The sequence below is a fragment of the Symphalangus syndactylus genome, chromosome 21 (assembly GCF_028878055.3).
Source record: "Symphalangus syndactylus isolate Jambi chromosome 21, NHGRI_mSymSyn1-v2.1_pri, whole genome shotgun sequence".
Classification (NCBI taxonomy): Eukaryota; Metazoa; Chordata; class Mammalia; order Primates; family Hylobatidae; genus Symphalangus; species Symphalangus syndactylus.
In genome coordinates, this window is record NC_072443.2 from 32,270,046 (window position 1) to 32,297,049 (window position 27,004).

The 27,004-nt window shown below is 41.6% G+C and overlaps 1 protein-coding gene across 6 annotated transcripts in view; it reads right to left on the minus strand.

The window, feature by feature from the left end:
- Positions 1 to 27,004, minus strand: part of MYH15 (myosin heavy chain 15) — a 172,999-nt gene that overhangs the window by 5,932 nt on the left and 140,063 nt on the right. For 5 of the 6 annotated variants that reach the window (XM_055259984.2, XM_055259985.2, XM_055259983.2 and 2 more), the window contains 6 exons: positions 25,534 to 25,649; positions 19,299 to 19,491; positions 18,862 to 19,065; positions 14,249 to 14,374; positions 5,446 to 5,616; positions 2,639 to 2,743 (listed from right to left, as the gene is read on the minus strand). In XM_055259984.2, the coding sequence (XP_055115959.1) occupies positions 2,639 to 2,743; positions 5,446 to 5,616; positions 14,249 to 14,374; positions 18,862 to 19,065; positions 19,299 to 19,491; positions 25,534 to 25,649 (915 nt within the window). Of the gene's footprint in view, positions 1 to 2,638; positions 2,744 to 5,445; positions 5,617 to 14,248; positions 14,375 to 18,861; positions 19,066 to 19,298; positions 19,492 to 22,371; positions 23,585 to 25,533; positions 25,650 to 27,004 lie in introns of those variants that run through there. The other variant, XM_063630610.1, reaches the window with a different exon arrangement.

Below are 27,004 nucleotides of genomic sequence, written 5' to 3' on the forward strand. Positions count from 1 at the left end.
CATTGAGTAACTGGTGACCATGGCTATGCACGTCCTAGATTTCCTATCAAGAAAAGAACTTGCCATTCAACTGTGAGAAGTGCAGTTACCTGATAACCTCCAACTGCAGTACCTTTGGGACCTGCCACAGCATTAGCATTGAGGCCATACACTTCCCAGGCAGCCCCCAGGCAATAGCTAGGCATAGTGAAGTCACTAGTGTCTGGCCATTTCTGCCCAACATGGGAGTCCTTTCTGGGCAATCTTTGTGCTGGAGACTTGCCCAGAGCTGCACTACAGTCTGATGCTCTTCCCTTCTCCTCTTCCTCCCTCAGCCTCTCCCTTCACGTCTCTGCCCCACCCTGTTTGCTTGCATCTTCATCCTTCATAGATGTTACTTCTAATAGATCTCTTGTACATCTAACTCTATCCTGGCATTTGGTTCCTAGAGAACCCTCTCAACACAGCAACTTAACCAAATTGTATTTCCTTATCCCTAAAAATGATACTACATTCTTGACTAGATGTGTAAAGATTAAATAATATCTATACAGATTCCTGGATGTAGGAGGCAGTTGATGGTAGAACCGAGTAGGTGGGTGAAGAGTAAGGGGCAGAGGAACTATCTTGACCTTCTATAGCAATTACAAGTACCTAATCTTATGTTCTGCTTTATAGCACATTTTTCTAGGTGCTGGAGAGAGAAAATAGGACAAGTTTCCAAATGCTAGGGGGATATAAAGGAGAGGATAAATGCAGCATGGGGACCAGCCATAGAACTGCCATGGCGTGGGACCACACTTGACTCCTTTCCAGTAGCAGAATCTTCCCAGAGGACTTTTCCTAAGAAAATGATATTTGTGTCCCTTTCAAAATGACATTTTTAATTGCACCTAGGAATGGGCCATCACCAAACACCCTGCCTCCTTGTCCTGGTGGTTATTTTGATGATTGAGATGACTCAGCGTTAACCTTGAACATTTCAAAACCAAGTACCAGGAAATGTGGAGTGTCCTCTAATGTCTTTTTAAACTTACAGGGTCTAGCCTAATAGATAGCTGATTTGGTGGCAGAAAATAGGCCTATCTAAGCATTCTGCAGACACTTGGAAGAAATTAATAAATGCACCTCATTCTAGTACATGAGAAACACTAGGATTATTACAATGAAGAAACAAAGGTAAGACACAATAGAACAAGAATGCATTCCTTGGGACAATGAAAACCAAAAAATATATAACTTTGGTTTTTTGTTCTATAATGAAGTTGTTTACAGAATAAAACAATAAGAATAATCAATGGGAAAAGGAAAATCCAGACATTAAAGCAGCATTTCACACCATCAACATGGGTGGCTTCTCCACCTTCCTCAAAGTAGAATAGCAAACTTTTAAGTTCCCAAGGTGTTTACCTACTTAGCCACACATACTATGGGCCCACTTCTCAGTGGCTTTGATGTACCTAGCATGGTCTAAAGAAGTGTCAGACTAACTCATCTTGCAAAAGGAACCGCTTAATAATAAAAGAGCTGTGCAAGTAGCTCATTTCATCTTAATTAGCCCAAGATGATGCTTCTGAAGTGCTGTGCTTTCTTATCTATCCTTCCTGCTGCAAGGGAAGACGACTTTGACATCTTTAACAACTCAGCCTCAGGAACCAGAATCAGGACTAGCAGATCTTACATTGGCATTGTCAAAGAAGCTGTAAAAATGGGTGTCTAAAATGAATTTGCCTTTGTATTGGAATAAGCTATCATGTGCAATGTGAGAGGGCTGGGATAAGCTATCATGTGCAGTGCGAGATAGCTTACTGTCCAGTGTGAGATTGCTGGAATAAGCCATCATGTGCAGTGTGAGAGGGCTGGAAAGTGACTTTTAGCATCTGTGTTCAACAGTGGAAGTCACGCATCTACTGTGTCATAGGAGGATGCCAGACCCTAGAGGGGAGAACAATACAGCGCCTCTGCCATCAGAGAATCTATGTTGACTGCATTAGAAAGAAAAGGGAAGCCATGGTTGAAAGTGAAAATGTAGATGATGATATTTTTACTTTAAAAATGCATTAGTTACTTGTAAGAAGTCTGCCCACCTCTTTTCAATTATTGCTTGAGACCAATGTTAGTCAACAGGTTAGATTCAGAAAGCTTCAGAGGTCTCTCTTCAGTATTTTGTTTCCACCTGGCACCAGCAACAGTGTCCTCAATGGCCTTGAATGTTTGTGCAACCAGAAAATAGGAGTGGAAATGCCCCCCGCTGCAATTGAGTCAGCATCCCATGTAACCTGCCAGCTGGGTAGCCACCCCGAGCCTCTGCCATTAACTTCATTTACACATTGTTCTCACTCAGCCACTCACAGGGAGGCATCTTTATGAAAGCACTGTAAACACTATGTGTGAAAAAATCCAGATGGTATAAATAGCTTTTCACTTCTAATTGCAACTTGCCGCTCACATTTTGTTTCCTGAGAGCTCTGAAAAGAGACCGATCCAAACCACTAATAGCACAGGAGCTCTGGGAGGGTGAGTCAGTGTCTACTGCTCAAGGAGAACAAAGATGAAGAGAGAACTGCAGGAGTCCCAGAAGGCCATTTCAGGCTTGAAGGAGTACTTTTCTGCAGGGTAGCGCCCAGCCAGACAAACAGGGAATGGTTTCCTGGAGTACCTGATAGGTCAGCTCTTTGATGCATCGCTCAAGTCTGCGGGCTCCCCTCTGGGCCTCTGCACTGCGACGGATTTCACCCTCCAGTTCACCTTCCAGTTCACGAACCTGCAACCAAAACGTGACCTCAGACCAGACGCTGCCAGCAAGGCTGGCATTCTATTTGCCGATTGGCACAATCATCTGAAAGACAGCAAAGTGTCAAGGGAACATGCATACACAGTTTTTGGTGCATAAACAGGACAGTGTCTCTGGGAAAACTTGCCAAAAGTAAGATCTTTTATGGATTCATAAAAGAACTGTTTAGACTGAAATATGTGAAAGGCTAATTCACACAGATATGAGAAGCTTTTTTCCTGAATTACAAAACCACACCCAAAGTGTATGTATGAATGTATATGTAAGTATAGAGAGTAAGCAATGTGAAGCCCATTTGAGAATTTGGTCAACATACTACCTAATCTTAAGCTGCTTTCCCTATGTTCAGCTCTGACTCTCTAAAGAAATCAGATGCTGAGTTTATGTCACATGTATGTCACCCACAACCCTCCAGTTCTGCTTTATGGGAGAGCTATCATACAGACGAACTGCCTGCAGCCTTATAGAGTTACACAAACGAGCTTAACATTCATTCAACGCAGGTGCCTACTACATACCACACCCCAATGCTAGGAATAGAGCAGTGAACAAAACAAACAAAAATCTCTTCCCTGAATTAGCATACGTTCTAATGAGGGGAAGCAGACAGACAAAACAAAGTAAAATGTAGGCTATGTTTGATGGAGATAAGTGCCATAGAAAGAAATAAGGCAGGAGAAGGAGTAGGGAGTTGATGTTAGCTGCTCCGCCTGCCTGGGGGGCTCTTGCCCAGATATCCTCTTTTCCTGCTTTCTCCTTGACGCCAATGCCACCTTCTCCAAGAGGCCTTCTTGAGGATGGGAAGGCCAGTGCCCTGAGGCAAGAATGTGCCTAGCGCATCTGACCCCATCTCTTACACCCCACTGGAGCCATTCTTCCCTCCTGTACCTCCTCAGAGAGGTGCAACGTGCAGGGAGGGGAGCAAGTCTGAGACTTCCTTGTGGATGAAGCCCATTTAAAGCAATCTTCTGACACCTGCCATATAGGAACCTGACAGTTCTGTCTGTTGGGATGTGAGCTCTTACAGGCCCCTCTACTTTTTTTTAAGCACTCCTTAAGAATTTTGGGGGGCTGATTAAAGTGATTAAAACACCTTGGGGAAAAACTGCTCTACTAAAGCAAATCCTAGACATCATGTAATTCCACCTGTAAATACTATTGGATATCATTCTAATACGTAATGATGGTATCATGGTTGTGACTTTAAGAATATTAACCATAATTCCTTAGTATTATCTGATATTAAGGAGTTCATTGCTGGTCGTTGCTACTGAGTTATCACTGGTTCTACGCCATAATAGTGAACGAACAGCAATTGAAAATAAAATCTGGCAATCTTAAAACTGAGTTGGAAAAACCAGTTTCATGTATTTTTTAGGGGAAAAATGCATACTTTTAAATTGTATACCTATATGCCGTTTCTCTTATACCAAAAATCTTGGTTCTTATATATGTCATTGGATAAACTTACTGCTAATAGCAATTAAATGTTGGTATTTTGAAGTTGTAAATGCATGGTTTTTGCCATTCTTTTGTTATTTTGTCCTTATTTTGAGGGATGTATGGACAAAATATTATGTTTAAAAGTCACTGAGAATAATTCTTACTTGTGTATGTTTAATCCCCCAATTTAATATATCATTAACTTCATTTGCTTCCATTGGTGTTAAAATTTTAGAGACTGCTGAGTTTTTTTCTTTGACTTAAACTTGTTTTTTTAATTATAAAGTATGCAAATGATTTATATGATTTTCCAATCAAAACAACTAAACAAGGCACCTTAGGAAGGTCCAACTGTCATCTCTGTGTTATCCTCTTATAGATAGCCATTTTTATTTTTCTGATTTATTCTGTTACCATTTCATTTTGAAAATATAAGCAAATGTGTACACCCTCATATTCCCCCACTTTCTTGAACAAAAGGGTATACGCTTTCCACATTGCCCTCACTGTATGACTGTATAGAGGTACCCGAAATGGACATGGGTATTCCATTGTATGGATATACCATAAACGTGCAAAGGTGATACCTTATTTTTTAGAGGCCCTTTTGAACAATCGAATCCTAGTTGAATATTCTTTCCATTCCTGTAGCATTTATCATATGCCTTGTCTGTAGTCATTAAAATTGATTCAATAATTTTACAAATCTTATTTTCAAGATGAGTTATTACTTGTTTTTAAGCTCCCTGAAGGCAGATACTACATCATTTCTGTCAGTCCTTACTGTATCTTCTCTGAGTCTTTCTTGATCATTGTTTTAGTTGTTTTCCCTCTCCTTTCTCTGGCTGTCAGAAAATGGGCATTCTCTGCAGAGGAAATAACAGGAGAAAAGGCACAGAAGCAAGACTGCCAGGGGTGTGTTTGGAAACACCAGGTAGCCCTGGAGTGACAGCCTGGAGCTGGTGAGGTGAGCAGGAAGGGCTGCAATGTTAGTTAGCAAGAGGGAAGGCAAATTTCATCCAGTCCAAGGAAAGTCCTATGTGCTCACCCAAAGTCAAGCAAAGAATGAATGCATATATTGAGATCTGACACTCCTAAAGATCTGAAAGTGCTAAAAGCAAAAGTGATAAAGGGTGTATGTGTTGGGGGGCAGATCTGGTGTCACATTCCAGGACCAAGAGGTCTTGAATTGGGGACTGTCAAGCCCTCATGATTACCCAGACTCCTACCCTGGATTCTAGTTTCTGGATTTGCTTTCTACTCCCCATCAGGGCCATCCGTTCAGCTTCAGCCAGCCTTTTCTGTAAGTCTGTAATTGTCTGCTCCATATTTTCTCTTGTCCTTTCCAAGTGGGCAATGGTATCTTGCTTCTTCTTCAGTTCTTCTGACAAGTTTGCTGCCTAGCGGGGTAAAAAAAGGGACGGAGCTAGTTCAGCAGTCAATTGATCTTTTTTTTTTTTTTTTTTTTTTTTTTTTTTTTTTTTTTCTTTTTTTTTTTTTTTTGAGACGGAGTCTCGCTCTGTCACCCAGGCTGGAGTGCAGTGGCGCGATCTCGGCTCACTACAAGCTCCGCCTCCCGGGTTCACGCCATTCTCCTGCCTCAGCCTCTCCGAGTAGCTGGGACTACAGGCGCCCGCCACCACACCCAGCTAATTTTTTGTATTTTTAGTAGAGACGGGGTTTCACTGTGGTCTCGATCTCCTGACCTTGTGATCTGCCCGCCTCGGCCTCCCAAAGTGCTGGGATTACAAGCGTGAGCCACCGCGCCCGGCCCAGTCAATTGATCTTAACATTTTTACCCATGATCTTTAGTTCCTGGTCTGACTGGCTGCCACGCCTTGCCTCTATGTATGTGATCTCTTCCCATTATAATCTCCCTAACCACTACCACCCTCGAGTTTGTTAACAGTAAGGCAATAGAGACAGCAGTAGCTACAGGAGAAAACAGGGTAAGGAGTGGTGGAAACAGACCAAAGATGAAGAACCATATGAACATTATTACACAACACCTGTATTAAAAGAAAGATGAGGGGTGGAACCAAGATGGCCGAATAGGAACAGCTCCAGTCTACAGCTCCCAGCCTGAGCCACACAGAAGACAGGTGATTTCTGCATTTCTGTTTGAGGTACCGGTTTCATCTCACTAGGGAGTGCCAAACAGTGGGTGCAGGACAGTCAGTGAAGCGCACTGTGCGCGAGCCGAAGCAGGGCAAGGCATTGCCTCACTTGGGAAGTACAAGGGGTCAGGGAGTTCCCTTTCCTAGTCAAAGAAAGGGGTAACAGACAGCACCTGGAATATCGGGTCAGTCCCACCCTAATACTGCGCTTTTCCAACGGGCCTGGTAAACGGCACACTAGGAGATTGTGTCCCGCACCTGGCTCAGAGGGTCCTATGCCCACGGGGTCTCACTGATTGCTAGCACAGCAGTCTGAGATCAAGCTGCAAGGCGGCAGCGAGGCTGGGGGAGGGGCGCCTGCCATTGCCCAGGCTTGCTTAGGTAAACAAAGCAGCCAGGAAGCTCGAACTGGGTGGAGCCCACCACAGCTCAAGGAGGCCTGCCTGTCTCTGTAGGCTCCACCTCTGGGGGCAGGGCACAGACAAACAAAAAGTCCGCAGGAACCTCCACAGACTTAAATGTCCCTGTCTGACTGACAGCTTTGAAGAGAGTAGTGGTTCTCCCAGCACGCAGCTGGAGATCTGAGAACAGACAGACTGCCTCCTAAAGTGGGTCCCTCACCCCTGAGCAGCCTAACTGGGAGGCACCCCCCTAGTAGGGACAGACTGACTCCTCACTCGGCCGGGTACTCCTCTGAGACAAAACTTCCAGAGGAACTATCAGACAGCTGAATTTGTGGTCTCACGAAAATCCGCTGTTCTGCAGCCACCACTGCTGACACCCAGCCAAACAGGGTCTGGAGTGGACCTCTAGTAAACTCCAACAGACCTGCAGCTGAGGGTCCTGTCTGGTAGAAGGAAAACTAACAAACAGAAAGGACATCCACACCAAAAACCCATCTGTACAACACCATCATCAAAGACCAAAAGTAGATAAAACCACAAAAATGGGGAAAAAACAGAGCAGAAAAACTGGAAACTCTAAAAAGCAGAGCACCTCTCCTCCTCCAAAGGAACGCAGTTCCTCACCAGCAACGGAACAAAGCTGGATGGAGGATAACTTTGATGAGTTGAGAGAAGAAGGCTTCAGACGATCAAACTACTCTGAGCTACGGGAGGAAATTCAAAACAATAGCAAAGAAGTTAAAAACTTTGAAAAAAAATTAGAAGAATGGATAACTAGAATAACCAATGGAGAGAAGAGCTTAAAGGAGCTGATGGAGCTGAAAGCCAAGTTTCGAGAACTACGCGAAGATTGCAGAAGCCTCAGTAGCAGATGCGATCAACTGGAAGAAAGGGTATCGCTGATGGAAGATGAAATGAATGAAATGAAGCGAGAAGGGAAGTTTAGAGAAAAAAGAATAAAAAGAAATGAACAAAGCCTCCAAGAAATTTGGGACTATGTGAAAAGACCAAACCTACGTCTGATTGGTGTACCTGAAAATGACGGGGAGAATGGAACCAAGTTGGAAAACACTCTGCAAGATATTATCCAGGAGAACTTCCCCAATCTAGCAAGGCAGGCCAACATTCAGATTCAGGAAATACAGAGAATGCCACAAAGATACTCCTCGAGAAGAGCAACTCCAAGACACATAATTGTCAGATTCACCAAAGTTGAAATGAAGGAAAAAATGTTAAGGGCAGCCAGAGAGAAAGGTCGGGTTACCCACAAAGGGAAGCCCATCAGACTAACAGCTGATCTCTCGGCAGAAACTCTACAAGCCAGAAGAGAGTGGGGGCCGATATTCAACATTCTTAAAGAAAAGAATTTTCAACCCAGAATTTCATATCCAGCCAAACTAAGCTTCATAAGTGAAGGAGAAATAAAATCCTTTACAGACAAGCAAACGCTGAGTGATTTTGTCACCACCAGGCCTGCCCTAAAAGAGCTCCTGAAGGAAGCACTAAACATGGAAAGGAACAACCGGTACCAGCCACTGCAAAAACATGCCAAATTGTAAAGACCATCGAGGCTAGGAAGAAACTACATCAACTAATGAGCAAAATAACCAACTAACATCATAATGACAGGATCAGATTCACACATAACAATATTAACTTTAAATGTAAGTGGGCTAAATGCTCCAATTAAAAGACACAGACTGGCAAACTGGATAAGGAGTCAGGACCCATCAGTGTGCTGTATTCAGGAAACCCATCTCATGTGCAGAGACACACATAGACTCAAAATAAAGGGATGGAGGAAGATCTATCAAGCAAATGGAAAACAAAAAAAGGCAGGGGTTGCAATCCTACTCTCTGATAAAATAGACTTTAAACCAACAAAGATCAAAAGAGACAAAGAAGGCCATTATATAATGGTAAAGGGATCAATTCAACAAGAAGAGCTAACTATCCTAAATATATATGCACCCAACACAGGAGCACCCAGATTCATAAAGCAAGTCCTCAGCGACCTACAAAGGGACTTAAACTCCCACACAATAATAATGGGAGGTTTTAACACCCCACTGTCAACATTAGACAGATCAACGAGACAGAAAGTTAACAAGGATATCCAGGAATTGAACTCAGCTCTACACAAAGTGGACCTAATAGACATCTACAGAACTCTCCACCCCAAATCAACAGAATATACATTTTTTTCAGCACCACACCACACCTATTCCAAAATTGACCACATAGTTGGAAGTAAAGCTCTTCTCAGCAAATGTAAAAGAACAGAAATTATAACAAACTGTCTGTCAGACCACAGTGCAATCAAACTAGAACTCAGGATTAAGAAACTCGCTCAAAACTGCTCAACTACATGGAAACTCAACAACCTGCTCCTGAATGACTATTGGGTACATAATGAAATGAAGGCAGAAATAAAGATGTTCTTTGAAACCAACGAGAACAAAGACACAACATACCAGAATCTCTGGGACACATTCAAAGCAGTGTGTAGAGGGAAATTTATAGCACTAAATGCCCACAAGAGAAAGCAGGAAAGATCCAAAGTTGACACCCTAACATCACAATTAAAAGAACTAGAAAAGCAAGAGCAAACACATTCAAAAGCTAGCAGAAGGCTAGAAATAACTAAAATCAGAGCAGAACTGAAGGAAATAGAGACACAAAAAACCCTTCAAAAAATTAATGAATCCAGGAGCTGGTTTTTTGAAAAGATCAACAAAATTGATAGACCACTAGCAAGACTAATAAAGAAGAAAAGAGAGAAGAACCAAATAGATGCAATAGAAAATGAAAAAGGGGATATCACCACTGATCCCACAGAAATACAAACTACCATCAGAGAATACTACAAACACCTCTATGCAAATAAACTAGAAAATCTAGAAGAAATGGATAAATTCCTCGACAAATACACCCTCCCAAGACTAAATCAGGAAGAAGTTGAATCTCTGAATAGACCAATAACAGGTTCTGAAATTGTGGCAATAATCAATAGCTTACCAACCAAAAAGAGTCCAGGACCAGATGGATTCACAGCCGAATTCTACCAGAGGTACAAGGAGGAACTGGTACCATTCCTTCTGAAACTATTCCAGTCGATAGAAAAAGAGGGAATCCTCCCTAACACATTTTATGAAGCCAGCATCATCCTGATACCAAAGCCTGGCAGAGACATAACCAAAAAAGAGAATTTCAGACCAATATCCTTGATGAACATTGATGCAAAAATCCTCAATAAAATACTGGCAAACCGAATCCAGCAGCACATCAAAAAGCTTATCCACCATGATCAAGTGGGCTTCATCCCTAGGATGCAAGGCTGGTTCAACATACGCAAATCAATAAATGTAATCCAGCATATAAACAGAACCAAAGACAAAAACCACATGATTATCTCAATAGATGCAGAAAAGGCCTTTGACAAAATTCAACAACCCTTCATGCTAAAAACTCTCAATAAATTAGGTATTGATGGGACATATCTCAAAATAATAAGAGCTATCTACGACAAACCCACAGCCAATATCATACTGAATGGGCAAAAACTGGAAGCATTCCCTCTGAAAACTGGCACAAGACAGGGATGCCCTCTCTTACCGCTCCTATTCAACATAGTGCTGGAAGTTCTGGCCAGAGCAATCAGGCAGGAGAAGGAAATGAAGGGTATCCAATTAGGAAAAGAGGAAGTCAAATTGCCCCTGTTTGCAGATGACATGATTGTATATCTAGAAAACCCCATTGTCTCAGCCCAAAATCTCCTTAAGCTGATTAGCAACTTCAGCAAAGTCTCAGGATACAAAATCAATGTACAAAAATCACACGCATTCTTGTACACCAACCACAGGCAAACAGAGAGCCAAATCATGAGTGAACTCCCATTCACAATTGCTTCAAAGAAAATAAAATACCTAGGAATCCAACTTACAAGGGATGTGAAGGAGCTCTTCAAGGGGAACTACAAACAACTGCTCAATGAAATAAAAGAGGATACAAACAAATGGAAGAACATTCCATGCTCATGGGTTGGAAGAATCAATATTGTGAAAATGGCCATACTGCCCAAGGTAATTTATAGATTCAATGCCATCCCCATCAAGCTACCAATGACTTTCTTCACAGAATTGGAAAAAACTACTTTAAAGTTCATATGGAACCAAAAAAGAGCCCGCATCGCCAAGTCAATCCTAAGCCAAAAGAACAAAGCTGGAGGCATCACACTACCTGACTTCAAACTATACTACAAGGCTACAGTAACCAAAACAGCATGGTACTGGTACCAAAACAGAGACATAGATCAATGGAACAGAATAGAGCCCTCAGAAATGATGCCGCATATCTACAACTATCTGATCTTTGACAAACCTGACAAAAACAAGAAATGGGGAAAGGATTCCCTATTTAATAAATGGTGCTGGGAAAACTGGCTAGCCATATGTAGAAAGCTGAAACTGGATCCCTTCCTTACACTTTATACAAAAATTAATTCAAGATGGATTAAAGACTTAAATGTTAGACCTAAAACCATTAAAATCCTACAAGAAAACCTAGGCAATACCATTGAGGACATAGGCGTGGGCAAGGACTTCATGTCTAAAACACCAAAAGCAATGGCAACAAAAGCCAAAATTGACAAATGGGATCTCATTAAACTAAAGAGCTTCTGCACAGCAAAAGAAACTACCATCAGAGGGAACAGGCAACCTACAGAATGGGAGAAAATTTTTGCAACCTACTCATCTGACAAAGGGCTAATATCCAGAATCTACAATGAACTCAAACAAATTTACAAGAAAAAAACAAACAACCCCATCAAAAAGTGGGCAAAGGACATGAACAGACACTTCTCCAAAGAAGACATTTATGCAGCCAAAAAACACATGAAGAAATACTCATCAACACTGGCCATCAGAGAAATGCAAATCAAAACCACAGTGAGATACCATCTCACACCAGTTAGAATGGCCATCATTAAAAAATCAGGAAACAACAGGTGCTGGAGAGGATGTGGAGAAATAGGAACACTTTTACACTGTTGGTGGGACTGTAAACTAGTTCAACCATTGTGGAAGTCTGTGTGGCGATTCCTCAGGGATCTAGAACTAGAAATACCATTTGACCCAGCCATCCCATTACCGGGTATATACCCAAAGGACTATAAATCATGCTGCTATAAAGACACATGCACACGTATGTTTATTGCAGCACTATTCACAACAGCAAAGAGTTGGAACCAACCCAAATGTCCAACGATAGACTGGATTAAGAAAATGTGGCACATATACACCATGGAATACTGTGCAGCCATAAAAAATGATGAGTTCATGTCCTTTGTGGGGACATGGATGAAACTGGAAAACATCATTCTCAGTAAACTATCGCAAGGACAAAAAACCAAACACCGCATATTCTCACTCATAGGTGGGAATTGAACAATGAGAACTCATGGACACAGGAAGGGGAACATCACACTCCGGGGACTGTTGTGGGGTTGGGGGAGGGGGGAGGGACAGCATTAGGAGATATACCTAATGCTAAATGACGAGTTAATGGGTGCAGGAAATCAACATGGCACATGGATACATATGTAACAAACCTGCATATTGTGCACATGTACCCTAAAACCTAAAGTATAATAATAAAAAAAAAAACTATGAGAAAAAAAAAAAAAAAGAAAGATGACCAACTGAAGCAATGGCTTTTAACTGAATAAAGCACTGGGATGATTGATTATTGAATAAAGTAACCGGTGTCACATTAATGCACCAGGAAAGATATGGAGAAGTGCCTACAAAAATCTTTTCACATCTCACTTCTATAATTCTGTGATTCACTACACAAACAAGTTTGGCTCCAGGAATTTGGCAGTAACAGATGCTCTCACTGCCAATAATCTGGCATGAAAAAGGTTAATTGTGAAGCCTGCTCTTGGCTTTGGCTATGTGTACAAGGGCTTGGTGTCTCAATGCAATCATTAAGAACTGTTTTGAGAATCTCTAGGTGCATTTAATGTAAGAATGTGGCCCTCACAGCCAAAGCTTTTCTGTCTATCAGGTTACCAACCATCTGCAGAATTTAAGTGTGAGACTTCTATGCAGATGGTGAGGGCAAAGAATGAATTACATTCTGTGATGTGGGGTTGGGACTCAGAGCTAAACTGTGGGAGGTTTGGAGGGTGGGATCAGAGATGAGTTCACTTTTCACCACTGTCAAGAAAATCTTATCAAGGCAAGATTAAGCAGAGAGCATCTTCATAATGTATGATTGCATACGTTTATCAAACAGGAGCAGCTATTTTTATTCCTTTCTACCTGTGTGGATTTTCATAAATGTTACACGTTACACGTATTTGTTCCCTTGGCCATCAAACATCTTCAAGTTTTCACACATCTCATTTTCCTCCGAGATCAGAATACGTGCCTTGATACAAAAGGGATGAGTGATAGGCATGGTTGCCCATTCTTAGAGGGGGCTGGATTCTACAACGATTAGGTGGTTGGGATTTGGTGCAATGGTTTTCTTTAGTTCCCCAAGGGTTAAATAACTTGAGCAAATATAGATTCAAGCTCTTCACCTCCTTTGAATTTTAAAGTGACTAATGTAAAATATAATCAAATGTCCTGTCTCCTAGTTTAGCAGGGGGATCTGCTTCCCTTCATGTGGGAGGATCAGAGCTGTTGCATATGGTTGTGCATTTGATGGGCTGCACAAAAGCTCTTGATGGAGAAGGGGTGAGCAGAGACAGAAACCAACCCCAAGCCCCACTCTGCAAGCTCTGGGACCTTCAAAGCTGAATCTGGAACACACAAACCTCCCCCTCCACTAATATATTTTTCCCAGTGGTACCTTCCGCTGACCATGCCCTCTGAGAGAAGTGCTGCATCTGCCCACAGGGGGTGCCCAGAGGGTGGCCTTTTTTCAGTCCCTACAAAGATGCGCCAAAGCTGGCAGCCAACTCTGAGCTCAACATCATTTAGGAAAATCACTGCCATCAACAACTGGAAAATAAAGTACAGCAGCCCTGAAACCCTTTTTTAGCAACCTGATTTTGCTCTTCAAGCAGTAGTACAGGTTGTAAAAAAAAAAATAAGTGAATTAAGCATTCTTTCCAAATCCTCATCTTAAAATTGTTATAGACCCTAGGAAAAATAGCTTTTTGTAAGGAAACACAGAAAGAACTGTTTCTAGACACTAGATATATTGATTCACAAATGAAAAGTGGCTTAACCAAAACAAAAGAAGACTCCTGCTTTTATAAGGTTTTGCTTATAGCAATTCAACTGCTCCTTTTCATCACCAGGGTATGTTGGTGGGAGGAGCTAATTGGCCTCATTTTTCAAGACGAGAACAGGGAGGCAGAGAGGTCAGACTAACCTCCTCTTGGCTGTATGGGAAATCAATGGAATACTTTTTGGCTGCAGATGTGCCCCTGCCCCTTGGCCACTGCGCCAGTGAACTCTGGAAGACAGGATTGAGTAGGTGGTCAAGGGACCCACCTCAATGGCTGCCTTCTTGGCCTTCTCTTCTGCATTTTGACACTCCTGCACCACCTCTTCAGCTTCTTTCTGCATCCGGGCAACATCAGCCTCCAGTTTCTTCTTCTGGCTGAGGAGGCTTGTGTTCTAAAGAAAAGCAGCATTCCTATTAGGCAAGTAAAAACCAGCAATGCAAATGCAAGCTGGTCTGTTCAGGACATGCAATGGGAGTCAGCTCTGGCCAGAAGCAAATTTTATTATAGTGAGCCATATTCCCTTAAGCAATGTTCCCAACCCCAAAAGGCTTTTGCCATCAAACTTGAATGGAAGGGATTTCACCCATTAGAAGTTCAGGACTAAAGAGATGGCAGCCTGAATCAGAAGGGAGGAGGGGTATCTAGATAACCTACAAGCCCCAAACGTGTTTGGTTTTCAATGGGTTGAGGAAATGTTTCTCTGCCATTTGCTTTTGGATGTGGTAGAAACAAGCGTTCTAGAGCAGAAGTTGGGGTCAATTGCAGACATCTGAGGAGCAGAGGTTGGGGAATAAAAAGTGTAACTCCAAGTATGCTGCTCCAGAAACAAACAAAAAAAATCATTCCTCTTCTTTTTCTACTTCCCTTCCTATCTTACTTTACAGTGAGGAGGTGGGGAAAGTAGTTCAGAATAAGCCTCCTCCTCCAGCCCTTAGGTACCCTCATTACCACGGAGGATTCTTTGTGTTCTGTGGTTGGTGCTGCCCTAATTCTTTCCTTCCTGAGTTGTGACACTAGAGGCCAAATATCCTTTTGCTGCTATTTGGTCTGTGTTTGAAGCCCAGCTTTTCTGAGGCTGTGAAGACTCACAGTGTATATAAAAGGCATAGGCTTTCTATTTTATTATTTCTCCTTTTACTTTAGATGTTTCACATTCACTTGCCTCTGGCTAGTGCCTTTCTCAGTAGCAGGATGAAGACTTGGAAATAGAAAGATATTCCAGGCCAGGTGGGGTGGCCCATGCCTGTAATCCCAGCACTTTGGGAGGCTGAGGGGGGTGAATCTCCTGAGCTCAGGAGTTTGAGACCAGCCTGGGCAACATGGTGAAATCCCGTCTCTACCAAAACTTTTACCAAAAATAGCTGGGTGTGGTGGCATACAGCTGTGGTCCCAGTTATTCGGGAGGCTGAGGTGAGAGGATTGCTTGAGCCTGGGAGGCAGAGGTTGCAGTGAGCCAAGATTGCACCATTGCACTCCAGCCTGAGTGACAGAGTGAGACTCCATCTCAAAAAAGAAAAATAAAAAATAGAATGATATTCCAGCATCACTGGTTCTATCTACCCCACCTTCTCTATGGCATGAAGCATCTTTATCAAGACTGCCATCTTTTGTCCATATGGAGAGCCAGGCCCCATATACCTCCAAGATTTCCACTGCCATGGCCTGAGAGATGGGGTAGAAATAAGTTGTATTTTCCTGAAGTGTTTTTTGGATGCTCACAGAACAGACTCCATAGAAACCATTTCTTTGTAGAGGAAGGTACAAGTACAAATACTAATTTGTTTGTACATAGAATCATTTAAAATTTGCTAGGGAGACAAGGTTTTAAATCTTTGCAGACTGAATTACTCTCTGTTTTTTTTTCCTTTTTTTTTTTTTTTTTTTTAGGAGAAAAGGAGTTAGGGAGTGTTTTGCAGAAAGGTAATCTAGATTGTCACAGCTCAGGTTTGAAAAAGGCACTTGTAATCAGTCAAAGATGAATTTAGCCTCATATGTTAGTCCTAGGCTAGAGATCTGGAAATGCAGGAGGTAGCTAAGAAGGCTCCCTAAAAGGTTCAGTATGTTTTGCTTGATAATGTTCTAATAACTGCAAGGTGCCCCAGCATGGTTTAGGATGGGGAGAGGTCCTTGTGAATAATATCACCTAGACCAGTGCTGGTCAAAGGGTAGTCTTTCTATGAGCAGTAGCACCTGAGAACATGTTCACTTCCTAGGTCCCATTGCAGAGCTTCTGATTTAGTGGATCTGGGGTGAGATCTGAGAATTTACATTTTTGTGTTAGGGATTCTTATATGTACACATCAAGTTTCAGAAACTCTGCCATAGAGACCAGGTCTCCTCTACCTAATTTTCTTTTTCCCCAAATCCTCTCCTCTCTATGCATGCTTTTTCTCTAGCTGATCCTCATCTCTCTCTAGGCTAGTGATTTTGCATCATATTGGATCCTACTGGTGCATTATCATGTAAGATATGCATGGCAAATGATTTGTTACCAATAGCAATTAAGTACTATAGACCAGCGGTCCCCAACCCTTTTGGTTTCATGGAAGAAAATTTTTCCATAGACCAGGTAGTGGGGTTGGATGGGGAGATGGTTTGGGGATGAAACTGTTCTACCTCATATTATAAGGCATTAGATTCTCCTAAGGAGCATGCAACCTACATCTCTCACATGAGCAGTTCACAAGAGCATTTGCGCTCCTATGAGAATCTAGTGCTGCTGCTGATCTGACAGGAGGCAAAGCTCTCTCTCCTGCAGCTCACCTCCTGCTGTGCAGCCCAGTTCTTAACAGGCCCCAGACCTGTACTGGTCTATGGCCCAGGGATTGGGAACTCTTGCTCTAGACAGTGGATGAGTTACTTTTTTTAAAAAGTCTGTAGTCTATTTTATAAGAATCCAACTCATTGTATTTAAACTTTCTTGAAGGAGAAAAAAAATGTTTGAGTTAGCCTGTTGGGAATTATCTATAACCTACAGACTATTTGTTCTATACCACATGGTACCCAGATGGGATTGTGTCATACACATGGACACAAAAGTCAAACTGTAGGCACAAACTAATTACAACATCTTTCAACAGGCAAATTTCTGGTTTATACTTTCTTTTATCCAGTATTTTTCAGTAGGGGGACAATTGGCATTCTGGAAGGGGTAGTTCCTTGGGATTATCCTTCACCTTGAAGAAGTTTTGGTACCTCTGGACCGTACTCACTAAATGCCAGTGGTATTTCCCAGTCACTGTGGCAACCAAAATGATCCCACAGATGTTTCTAAATGCCCCAGAGTGTAGCAGTTCTGCCCCTAGGTGTTTTAATATGTCCTTCACAATAATCACCACAGTAAAACTTCCTAAAATGCAAATCTGATAACTTCACTCTTAGCTACTCAAAATTCTTCAGTGGATCTCCATGAGCTACAAGATAAAATTCAAACTCCATCACTCTCAGGCTCAGGGTCCCTGGTGACCTGGCCCCACCTATCTCAGCATGATTTCTGATCCTTCTGGCTACCCATCCAATACTCTAGCATGTGAATTTCCCTTAGAATCCTAAACTCCTTCCCCCCGCCCCCATGCCTCTGCCCTAGACTTTCCTCTCTACCTGGCTGGCTTCTTACATGTCCTTCATGACTCAGACGAAGCATACTGTGCATCTACCTAACTCTCAGATTGTCAAGGAAGGCATTCTGTAGGGGTGTGCTTGCTATATCGTTATACTCTTAGCAGTGTACTACAATTGCTTAGTTCAATCTTCATTTTTTTAGGACAGTGGAGACATTCTGTGTCTATACCATCCATACCAGTCCAGGTTATGGTGGGGGTGCCCTATAAACACTTATCACACAACCCATTTACTATAGATGTTTGTCCTAGAAACTATGGCTTCTTCTGATTCTAGGATAAGGAGAAGGATCTAAGAATTCTTGCTTCATGTCACTTACATAACCTTCCATTAGAAGCCAGAGTCCAGATAGTGTATCATATTTGTCAGCAGCCACTCAGAATTGTTAGGGCTTTCCTGGCTCCAAGGCAGGAGCATCGTTTTTATCCTGGGATGCTGGGGAAGCACATGGCTTAGAGAGAGCAGGAGAACCAGGAGCAGGAGTGGTTCTGGAACATTAGGGAATGTTCATCCCTCCCTCCCCAACATCCTGGCTGTGGATGCCCTGACAATCCATTCTTCTGGCATAAGGCTTATTGTTATGGGTTGAATTTTGTCTCATACACACACAAAAAGATATATTGAAGTCCTAACCCGTAATTTATCAGAATGTGACCTTATTTGGAAATAGGGTCTTATTTTGTTTAAAAGGAAGCTGGAAAAAAGGGAGGCGGGGGGTAAATGAGTTAAAATGAGGCCATTAGGGTGGACCTTAATCAAATATGACTGGTACCCCTATAAAAAGTAGCAATTTGGACAGCAACAGACCCTCGCAGCGGGAAGATGCTGTGAAGACACAGGGAGAACACCATGTGAAGGCGGAAGGTTGGAGTGATACATCCATAAGCCAAGGAATGGCAAAGATTGCCAGTAAGCCACCAGAAACTAGGAAGGGGCAAGGAAGGATTTTCCTACAGGTTTCAGAGGGAGCATGGCCCGGCTGCCACTTTGATTGCAGGCTTCCAACCTCCAGGAATGTGAGAAAATAAACTTCCATTGCTTTATGCCACCCTGTTTGTTGCAGCCTGAGGGAAATAACATACTTGGGAACAAATGAAGAGTATGACCACGGCTCTGCTGCACAGGCTGTCTCTGTGCTTCACAGGCACATCCAAGACTTAACAGGGCGACTGTGCATGGTCCAAGGCCGCCCCAAGTGTGGGAACCACTGCCTTCAACCAACTGGCCCAGCTAATAGGGAGAGTATATGGGCCCCACCTGGGTATAGAAAAGATTGATTCTTTCTGTTGCTTCCAGGAGTTCTTCTTCTGACAGCCTGCGGCCACGCTCTGTCTGCTCTTGCAGAGACCTTAGATCCTCTAGTTCAGACTGAAGAAGAGAGTTGCGCCGCTCAGCCACAGCCACCAGCTCCTTCAGATCACTGTTCAGTTGTGTGCTGTCATCCAGCTGCATTTGAAGGTCCTGGGAGAGAAAAGATGGGCCTGGATACAGATCCCTCTAAGTTCAACATAGACTACGCACCTACGCATGCATGATCTGACCATGTGTTTAGACATAAGCATGCTCCTTCTCTCTGGAAAGATTAGATTTGTTGTCCTCATCTTTATTGCTGAACACAATCTGTTGCTTAGTTTGCTTCCATAAGCAGAAACATTTTCCACCCCTCCCTACCCCATCTTACAGTTTTAAAATACCTTGATTTGAATCTGAAGCTGGCCCAGGGATTTTGTTGCCTCTGACACCTGCCGGTTGGCACAGCTAAGCTGGAGTTCCATCTCATTGAGGTCCTTTTCCATCTTCTTCTTCAGCCGGGTAGCCTCAATTCTGCTCTTAGCTTCAGAATCCAGACTAGACTGCAGGGAGTCAATGGTACACTGCTGTTTCCTCCTAATTTGAAATAACATTTGGAGTGGGGGAAATGACACATCCAAATTAATCAAATTCACCTGCTATGTTTAAAACAGTACAAGAAACAGAAAAAAAATAAAATTCAAGATAAATTTTAAGTAACTAACAAAATGAGTCTAAGTGCTTTTATTTTAAAAACAGAAAGAATGAGAAGTTATATTAGTGAGTATATGTCCACCATAATGGACTAAGTAAGGTTTCCGGACCAACTTCCCTGAAGAATCCAGGAAAATACAAGAAGCTTTTCAAGGTTCCTGTGAGGCAGCTTTAGTCTTATCTGATATCCCATAAAGGATGATCTAGGGCAAACACCTGGGTTTCCTGTGGTGGCTAAGGATGAAGGAAGGATGCTCTTTCAGACAGCCATAATATTTCAACTACTTTCAATGGTGAAAAATGTCTGAACAAGGCAGGAAAAAGCCACTCAGGTTGGAACAATTCCTGAGATGCAGCAATACTGCTATAGTAGCCTGGAGACACAACTCTCCTAGAATAAAATGGTTATCTTTCTCTAGGAGTTTGAGAGTACACCCAAAGATTGGTTGAGAAAACCAATTGTGTGATATTGAATTACTTTAACACTTTTAATTCCTTCCTAAGAACAAAAACTAGAACTAAAAACGTATTTGCAAAGTGACAGAAGACAATAGCTATGTGTTTAGGAAGGCCATAAAAAAATAAAAATTGGGAGAATCCATGGGAATTTTTATTTCCCAAACTGTTTATAGTTAGTTTGGAACTATGTGACTAGATTCTGGTAAATGCACCGTGGGGAGTAATGAAGTTTACCATTCCAGGGCTGGCCCATAGAAATGTTCACTTGTGAGATCCAGCACTCTCCCTTCCCCCTTTCTACCAAACTTGATGGTCACATACAGAAGGTCATGGAGTCACAAGATGGAAAGAACCTGGGTCTTTCAATGACTCGAATGTTATTGACCCACTCTTCATCCTACCTCACAATGACCTCAAACATAGGCAAAAATAAACTTCTACTTGTTTTAAGTCACCAAGATTTGGTGGTTGTCAGGAAAGTTTAACTGCTGTAATTGACACATGCCCTGTTAAGCTCAATTCATGAAACAGGGACCTGGTGCTAGATAGATAATAGAGAACAGAGGAGGCAAAAGCCTTTCTATTCTTCTTTCTCATAGAGCCTATCTGCACAAATTAGATTAGATCAGAATTAGATTCCATGTTGAATTGTCATCAAGCCAATGTCCTAAGCTCTGTGAGGTCAATCAAGAAGGCATACAGGCCAGGTGCAGTGGCTCACACCTGTAATCCCAGCACTTTGGGAGGCCAAGGTGGGCAGATCGAGACCAGCCTGGCCAACATGGTGAAATCCCATCTCTACTAAAAATACAAATATTAGCCGGGCATGGCGGCATGCGTCTGTACTCCCAGCTACTTGGGAGGCTGAGGCAGGAGAATCACTTGAACCCAGAAGGCAGAGGTTGCAGTGAGCCAAGTTTGCACCACTGCACTCCAGCCTGGGCGACAAAGCGAGACTCTTGTCTCAAAAAAAGAAAAAAAGAAGGCATACGGCCTACAGGGGGAAGAGAAAGGTCAGAGCTTGAAATTGGTTGACAGATGGAGGTGCTACTTTTCATGACCCCCATTCTGCCCATTGGTGAGGGAGGCCTCAGAAGCAATTATGGAAATGTATAGAAAATAACTCTGTCTGGCTCCAGAGCCCAGTGTGCGCACCTGTCCTCTGCCAACCCCATCTCCCCGGTCCTCACAAGCTGAGGTTGGTATCTCATGCCTGTTCTTAGGCTCTGGGCTTTTGTCCAGCTTCCAGATCAGAATCCTATAGGGATCCCAGTAGGTAAAGTTAACGTGGACTTTTAGGGACTCCATTATGTCCCCCCCAAAATTCATATGTTCTTGCCCTAACCCCCAAGACTTCAGAATATATTTGGAGATAGGGCCTTTAAAGATGTAATTAAGATTGAATGAGGCTGTTAGGATGGGGCCCTAATCCAATGGGACTAGTTAGTGTCCTTATAAGAAGAGGAAGAGACACAGGGATGCAAGTGCACAGAGGAAAGAACAGATGAGGATGCAGTGAAAATGTGACCGTCTGCAAGCCAAGGAGGGGCATCGGGAGAAACCAAACCTGCCAACACTTTGATCTTGAAGCTTTAGTCTCCAGAGCTGTAAGGAAATACATTTCCGCTGTTGAAGCCACCCATCTGTGCATTTTGTTATGACAGCCATAGTAAACCAATACAGGGATGCTCACACTCCACATCACCAAAATCTGTCAGACACTTATCTGTCCTACATTGGGAAACTCTCATTTTTGCCACAGCTGACTCTCCTTACACAGGAACACTGAAGCATCCCCAGCCTGGTGTCAAAGTCGTCTGTACAGAAATACATTCTACTTAAGCAGACAAACTGCATGTTTCAAACTGCACTTTTCCCACAGTTGTTTATGGAACTACATGAATGCCTGCAGACAAGTAAAAAGTGAGACGGTTTAAGAGGCATGGGTATAATACAGTCCTGGAGAATGGCTGCTAAACAATCAACACGTTTCATACAGAGTCAAGAAATCTTTAAAATGAAAACTCCCTCAAGTACATTCTTTAAGAAAAATGATGCATTCAGGACCAAGGGCAATATAGGAAGAAGTACCTTCTTTTTCCTAAAATGTGAAATACAGTTTAAAAAACAAATGCAAAGAAAAATCAAGATGATAGAACTTGGAAGAGCTAATGATTTTAAATCATTAGCTTAGCATTTAAATCATTGACAATGCAATAGGTCATTTATTTCCCTTACGATATTGCTAATCTATGTCAGAGAAATAAGAGATTTTTTTCTTAATCCAAATACATATGAGCCAGCTTTAAAATAATTAACAAGTTATTTTGCTACTATGTCTGAGTTTGAGGTTCTAATTTTCAAAGACACTCAAAAATATTTTACTTAGAAGTGGGAAAAGATTTGAGCATATTCTGGCAGAGATTCACTCAGACAATAAAAGAAACCAAGTCAGACGGTGTATATAAATTAAGACCACGTGGCAAAGTTTGACATGACTGAGGTCAGAGGAGTGGACTTTACAGAAGGAACATTACTATATACCTGGAGCTCTAGACCAGGGTTGGGAAAACTATGGGCTGTGGGCCAAATCCCACCATGCCCATTTATTTCCTATTGTCTATGGCTTTTTCCAACCTACAACTACAGTGTTAAGTAGTTGCCACATCTCTGTGGCAAACAAAACATGTAGCTAGCGAAGCATTCAACATCTGACCCTTTAGAGAAACAGCTTGCCTAGCCTTTCAATCAGTGATCAACCCAAAACAACCAAATGCAGTATGACAGAATAAAGAATTTCAGTGCCTCATTCCCAGAAACACCTCTCTGGGTGTGTCTGGGAGAGCAGAATACAGCTCAGAAAGACCATGGCTGTGGATCAGTGTGATGACTCTCACATTTCAACATTTCCTCCAATCAGAGAGTTCCCTGAAGATACAGGATGCACCTGACCAACCTGTTGTCAGCTCAGTCTTGGGCCATGCAGTAGGGCTTGACTAACATGGCAATTATGGCAATGAGTTGGCCTTCAAGCTGGCCTTGTTTCCTCTGTCTAATAAGACAGGAAGATCAAAGCCAGCTACCAGCTCTTCTTCTCCTTCCATCAGTGACTGCATCGTCACCTCCCTACCTCTACCTATGTCAACTATAACATTATTTATTTATTATAGAAATAAATAGAATACCCTATCATCCAAAAATGTCTATGAAGCCCTGACTAGAATATGAGGCACAGTGTCTGGTGAACATTAAGCACTCCAATATCTGTTGAACAAGTGAAACATATCACACACATACCAGCTGCTTGTACTTTTCACCCCCAACAGAGGCTGGGCTCATTCAGAATCAGGCCTCACCAGAGTGGAAGACATGGCTTGGCAGCAGAGAATGAGTTGAATGAGTTACCCAGTTTGCTGTACTATCAAGGTTTTGCCTTTGCCTGTGGGTCTCTTTCTCTTGCTTTCTTGGTCCCTTTAACTTACTTACCAGGTCCTGTCTTCCTGGGCACCTTCTGTTTCTGTGGAGTTAATGATGGGTTATATGAGCATAGGACCTTGAACCTGATCTTGCCCTCAGGCAATATTTTGCTTGTTCTATAACTTCCCTAGCTTATCACTGATTGCTTGGAATCTTGTGATTGGCTTTTTTTTTTTTCTCCTGGCATTCTATTCAGTTTCCTTAAGATGCCCTTGCTAGCCCCAAAGTCAAACTATCAGATTAAACCTTGGCATTTTGATACAATCTGTGCTCAGAGCAGAAAGGGTCTGGGCTGGTACTTGTGATATTTTGTAAGATAAGCTCATCTTTTCTTTCTGGACCTACCTATTATAGTTATTATGAATCATTAACTAAAATTTATGAATAGCTCACCCCCCTGCCTCCAGTCCGCCCCTTCTTTTCTCAGCTCCTCATGGCTCATGCTTATTCTTCAGTTCTTTCTTCTTCCAGCCCTAGCTCTTTGGATCTCTGGCTTTTTTTCACACTAAGATTATTATAATTGGTGAACTGCTCTACGACATTCAGATGTAGCTGACGAGACACAGGCTCTCTGAGGATTCATTTCTCCTCAGCTGGGTTTATTTATAGGCACAGGTCTGATATTACTTGAAGTCAGTGTTATTTGTTGCTTTTTTTTTTTATCTGCACAAGGAGACATTCATTTTTATTCCTTGTGGAAAGAAGTAGGGCAAATATCAAGGCCCAGGGTTTTTGCCCTTCATCAAAAAAATTCTTTTAGACACTGACTCAGAACCTCTTAAGTAGATCAGAATTCCACGCCACAGTCAGTCCTATAGAAGAAAATGCCAGTGAGTGAGAGCAAAGATAACTCAAAGCACATAGAAGGCCAAATTTGGCTTGACACCCTATTAAAAAATTGACCCCCTTGAGAGTTTTGTCTAAAAATGGGCTATGGGAAAGAGGTCAGTTCAATTGAACATGTTAACAGGGTTTTTTATCTTTTTCTTAAAAAAAGACTGTTTAACAAATACATTGAAAGTAAGTTGCCAGTTGAATCTCAGGCTCAAATGATTTTTCTTGCTGACATATGGCATTGACTTAAGGGAACAGATTAGATAATATAATCATCGTTAATTCCATGTGTTTATAATTGTGCCTTTGATCTACAGCGTGTGAAGTGCTTTGCCAACATCAGCCTACTGATCTTCCTCACCACCTTCTGTGACATGTAGGGGCTGCTTTTATCCCCTCAATTCACTGAGAAGCTAAAAAGTGGAATGTCTAAAGTCATCAGCTTGTTATGACAAAGCTAAGAAAAAATTCTGCAACCCATGAGTCCTGTCTAATTCAGTTTCCTGACTATTAAGACTCAGCTGCTTTAACAAGGATTCAATAAGCAGCTTAGCTCTTGGCTTCTGCTCCTCTTCAAACAAATGGCTACAGGTACAGGCAGGGGGTATGTGAAAACTTCACTCTGGTCTGAAAGTACAGCACTGAATTTTTTAATTTTTTTCTCCATGGCTCAGCATTTTCAGTCAATTTCTTGATGCCCAAGAACGTGGCATTATAGGGACACGCAGACAGTATGCACAGTCCTTATACATATAATCATTTATTTGGTGTTGTCTTGAGTCTCACATGACAGTAGAAGCTCCTCAAATATAAGAAAATTATAAAATCTGGCAATAATTGTATATAGATATCTAGTATGCTCACCACTATTGATATAAAGGAATATCTGTACACAATTGTGTATAAAGCGACATCTAATTGTGTGTAAAGGAATATCTATACACAATTGTGTATAAAGGGATATCTAATTGTGTATAAAGGAATATCTATACACGATTATAGATATTGTATATAAAAGATAATAATATAGAGTTACGCTAAGTTTCTTTAGTAATGCTCCAACAGGGGCCATAAAAGCAGCCAGACATAATGAGCTCTGTTTAGTCAAGGATTCAGAAATACATAATTGTTACACATCAAAATCATCTTAAATACCTAAAATTTTCTATTTCTTCATCTTTCTCTGAAAGCTTTCTTTCAAGTTCTGCTTTAGCTTCCAAGAGTTCAAGCTGGAAACGAAGAATCTTGCTTTCATTACGTTCCAGGGCTCCCTGGAATACACAAATAAAAAGCATTAAATGAAGTCCACTTTTAGACAAAATTGTATTTTTTTTCCCAAAACATATGTCGCTAATGTAGCTTTCTTAGAGTCACTGGGAGAGATATAGGTTCAAGTCAGGTCCCTAGAGATTGCAACAGTGAGACAAGCAACTGCTTTCATTTGTCATTTCACTTACAGATTTGACATTCTTAGGTCTTTCAGCTGTAGCTCCAGAACTAGAATTTTAAAGCCTATTTTAAAATAGAAAATTTCATTCTTGTCTGTGACTATATTTAAACTTTTTAAAGTATTACTCTTGACTTTTTCTAACATATTCCAACTTTGGGATAAATTTTAAAAAGTATCAGAGCTAGAACAAGGAAGGTGATAACTCCTACCTGGAATCTTCTATTAAATTCTGGACATCACGAGGGGATAGAGGAAAAGTTGGACGTATTCAGAGAACAAACAACAGGGTAGTGTCCAAATATTGTCATATGAAGAACAAATAAAGGAATTTAGGATGTACCTGACACGTAACACTCAGCGTGAGCCATTAACACCATAATTGGTACCACTACCGCAAATGAATTTCTTTGACAGGCAGAAGATTCCTTGCCCCTTTGTGTATTCAAATATAGTTAAGGCAATTATTTGCAGGGATGTTATAAAGGCAATTCAATTCTAAAAGCATAGGTTTGGCTAAATCTTTAAAGCCTGTCCTGAAGCTAAAAATGTATATAAAAGAAGAAATCCAAAAACACTTGCAGAATACCAATGATATAAGGGCATAAGGGGTGATGCAATTTTGTGGTCAGTTAGCTACAGGCAGTCCTAAGGGCAGAAGTAATTTTTTTATAGCCTCTTTTAAGGAGTGCTTAGCAGATATGACCAAAAGTAAAAAAGTAAAACTGAGTTGCAATTTTAAAATAAAAATAAAAAGATGATGGGAATTTTAATAAGACCTCCATTGATGTTCTCTTGATACTACCTTCAATATAAAAGAAAATAAAATTGCTAATGCACACTCAAAAACAAATGCTTGGATAACAATTTCCTCAGAGGGAATAGTGTAGTTACTTCAAGAGGAAACTGTCACCTCTAACCCTCTAAAATGCACTGAGAAAGTGAATCTTTAGGGAAGATGACCTGGGATAATTTGAGTTTTATGGCTTTAAAAAAAATCTGATAAAGTTTCTCATAAAGGCTCACCCACGAAAATAAATAACGCAATGTTACAAATACATGTCCAAGTTGATGAAGTATTTATGGATGTGGCTGAGGATAGAAGTGGAGAAAATGCCAATAGAATGTGTTGCCATCTAGTGGTACTAAATGGTTTGAGCACTATGGCCTTCCTGTCAT